At 40.5% G+C, this 3,188-nt stretch overlaps 1 protein-coding gene across 1 annotated transcript in view; it reads left to right on the top strand.

The window, feature by feature from the left end:
* LOC103375321 (plexin-B2-like) overlaps nt 1–3,188 on the top strand; it is a 37,526-nt gene that overhangs the window by 25,095 nt on the left and 9,243 nt on the right. The window contains exon 16 of the mRNA XM_008305565.1: nt 50–197. Coding sequence (XP_008303787.1) covers nt 50–197 — 148 coding nt within the window. The remainder of the gene's footprint in view (nt 1–49; nt 198–3,188) is intronic.

The following is a 3,188-nucleotide window of genomic DNA, read 5'->3' as shown; positions in this document are numbered from 1 at the left end:
AAATCTGAGTCCTTCTGATAAAGTCTTAAACCCTCCTCTCTGTCCTCAGCCTGCCTCTGCGGTTCTGGGTGAACATCCTGAGGAACCCTCACTTCATCTTCGACGTCCACGTGACCGAGGTGGTGGACGCGTCGCTGCACGTCATCGCTCAGACCTTCATGGACGCCTGCACCAAGACGGAGCACAAGCTCAGCAGAGTCAGTTCACACCCACACCAAAGCAGCTGTTATCGAGTCTAAATCCACGTCCACACGGCATCTATGAACTGGATGTTTGATATAAAGATGCAGGAAGCTGAAACGTTCCTTCTATTCTGATTTTCTTTACGTTTTGCCAAACTGCTGCTTTTGAAAGTAGCTGAATTAGCCGTTAGCGGTTGGAGCTAGCACTGAATCCACAGATTTGCAGATAAAAGTCAGTCGGTTACTGTGAGACTGAAGAAAACCTAAAAATGTGAAGTTTCTCAGGCAACTTCTGCCTCATTGTTTAAGCAGATTCATGGACGTTTATTTGAATGTGAGATAATGATATTCTCAGGAAGTATAACGGCCTGCTTACACTCGCGTAGTTGTTTCTAATCTATTGCAGGAAGCAGCTGAAAGTTTGCTCCTCAGAATCAGCTGGTTTTTTATCTACATTAACTTTAGTGTATTTAATGAAGCAGTGCAAAGTCTGACCTTCATATCCGCTGGTCTGTGGCTGTGAAATAGAGAAACAACATTTGTGTTTGCATGTTTTACAGAACTGTTTGGACAAATCACACTGAGCATAACGAGGCACAAAATGACTTTAACTAGACATAAAATCAACCGCGAGAGAGACAAAATGACCACAAGGTTACACAAAATGAACAAGATGTCAATGAAAAGGGATATAAAGAGACACAAAGTGACCAAAGGACAGAAAAAATGACCTGAAAGGGACACAAAATGACCACAGAGAGACACAAAATGACAATTAATGGACAGAAAAGGACTACAAAGAGATAACATGACCGCAAAGAGACACAAAATGACCACAAAACGACCACAAAGAGACACAAAATGACCACAAAGANAAATTAAATGCAAAATGACTCTAAGGAGGCACACGATGGGCATAAAGAGATGCAGAATGGCCAAAATGAGACACAAAACGAACTCAAAAAGACAAAAGATGTCAAAATTGAAATCGAAAATCTCTGCAATGAGTCACAAAATGATCAAAATGTGATGCAAAATGACCACAAAGTGACAGGAAGTGACCAAAATGAGACAGAAAATACACAAAACAACCACGAAGAGATGGAAAATTACTAAAATTCAATGCAAAATGACTCTAAGGAGACACAAGGTGGACATAATGAGACACAAAATGACCACAAACTAACAGGAAATGACTAAAGTGAGACAGAAAATACACAAAACACAACAAATGGAGGTTCAATAATGACAACGAGACGGAAAATTACAAAAATTTTATGCAAAATGACTCTAAGAAGACACAAGATGGGCGTCAAGAAATGCAAAATGACCAAAATGAGACACAAAACAAACTCAGAAAGACACAAAATGCTAAAAATGAAATACAAAATCACTGCAATGAGTCACAAAATGATCAAAATGTGATTCAAAATGACCACAAAGTGACAGGAAGTGACCAAAATGAGACAGAAAATACACAAAACAACAACAGAGAGATGCTAAACAATCACAAAGAGATGGAAAATTAGTCAAATTAAATGCAAAATGACTCTAAGAAGACACAAGGTGGGCGTAAAGTGATGTAAAATGACCAAAATGAGACACAAAATGAACTCAAAAAGAAAAAAAACTGCAAAAATGAAACAAAATCACCGCAATGAGTCACAAAATGATCAGAACGAGACACAAAACAAGCTCAAAGAAAAGCAAAACGACTGTAATGAGACAATAAATGACCACAAACAAGAAAAATGACTAAATCATAGACCTGACTTCCGTTTCCCTTTAACTCCGTTTGTAGTAAAGAAGCAGATCTGTATTGAAATTATTGAATTTCTACATTAATTTCTCCTTTAATTCTAATTTTTTTGTCCAAAGAAAAAGTAAAAATCGTTGTTTTGCATTTAAAAAAAACAGCAGAAATGCTCAGATTTGAGCACTTTTGCTTCATAAATGAATCAGTTCTTGCGTTTTTTAGCCACTAGGTTTAATAAACCAGCTGAGTTTCCAGGTTTCGTTCCATAAAAGCTCAGAAACGTGACGAGAGCGTCCGGATGAGAGGCGGGTGTGAGCGGAACCAGAACTCTGCTTGGATCTGCCGTCAGTAAACTTCTCTTCAAAGCTTCTCTGAACCTCAGCTGGAGACAAACCCGCCGCCGCTTCACACCTCATCAGCTCAGCCCGAGTCTCATTACGTCCTCGTCGAGCTCGTGGAGGCCTCGTCTAAGCGAAGCCTCTCATCGGGTCGGGTGAGCGGCAGAAGCAGAGAAGGCAGATTTAGAGATTTGCTTTTCCGACCTCTCAGCGCCCAAACTGGCCTTGAGCTAAAGCTGTCAATCACCGGGAAGACAGACGCGAACAAGTCGGACGATGAAAAATTCATCAGCGCTGGTGAATTATTGACGAGGGTTGTGGTCTGTGGAGGTGGAGATGAAAGGTTGGAGGCAGGAGGAAGGGATTTGGTGTGTCAGCAGGTTCCTGGAAACTCTGAGAATCCCTGAGACTGACCGTCCACATTAGTAGCTGCTGCTGCTGCTGCTGCCGAGAGCTCAGATTATCATGAAGCTCACAGAGAACCCAGCTTCACATAAAAAGTCACTCATTTCTGGAACGTTTGGTTTCAAACAGAAGCAGCTTTTTTACCAACTGTTGCTGGCTAAGCTAAGCTAAGCTAAGCTAACGTTAGCTTCAGGAGCTGAAAATGTACATATGCAGTTATTAAACACATAAATGACTGAGCAGCCTGCAAAATGTTCTCCAGAGAGACAAAAAATAAAGAAGATGTCACACAAAACTATCACAGGAAGCAGAAGACGACGACAACAGGTTGAAAAAACAAACAAACGAGGCAAAAAAAAATGACCACAAGGAGAAAAACGATGCGCACGAGACTGAAAACGACCGAAATGAGACAAACTAAGAGGAATAAAGACAAATAAATCAGATTCAGAACAAACAGGAAGGAGAAAAACAACAACAACACAACAAACAAGCAAAATTAGACAA

The sequence above is a fragment of the Stegastes partitus genome, unplaced genomic scaffold, assembly GCF_000690725.1.
Source record: "Stegastes partitus isolate 25-593 unplaced genomic scaffold, Stegastes_partitus-1.0.2 Scaffold2549, whole genome shotgun sequence".
NCBI classification, from domain to species: Eukaryota; Metazoa; Chordata; class Actinopteri; family Pomacentridae; genus Stegastes; species Stegastes partitus.
This window is presented reverse-complemented; position numbering and strand designations above follow the sequence as displayed.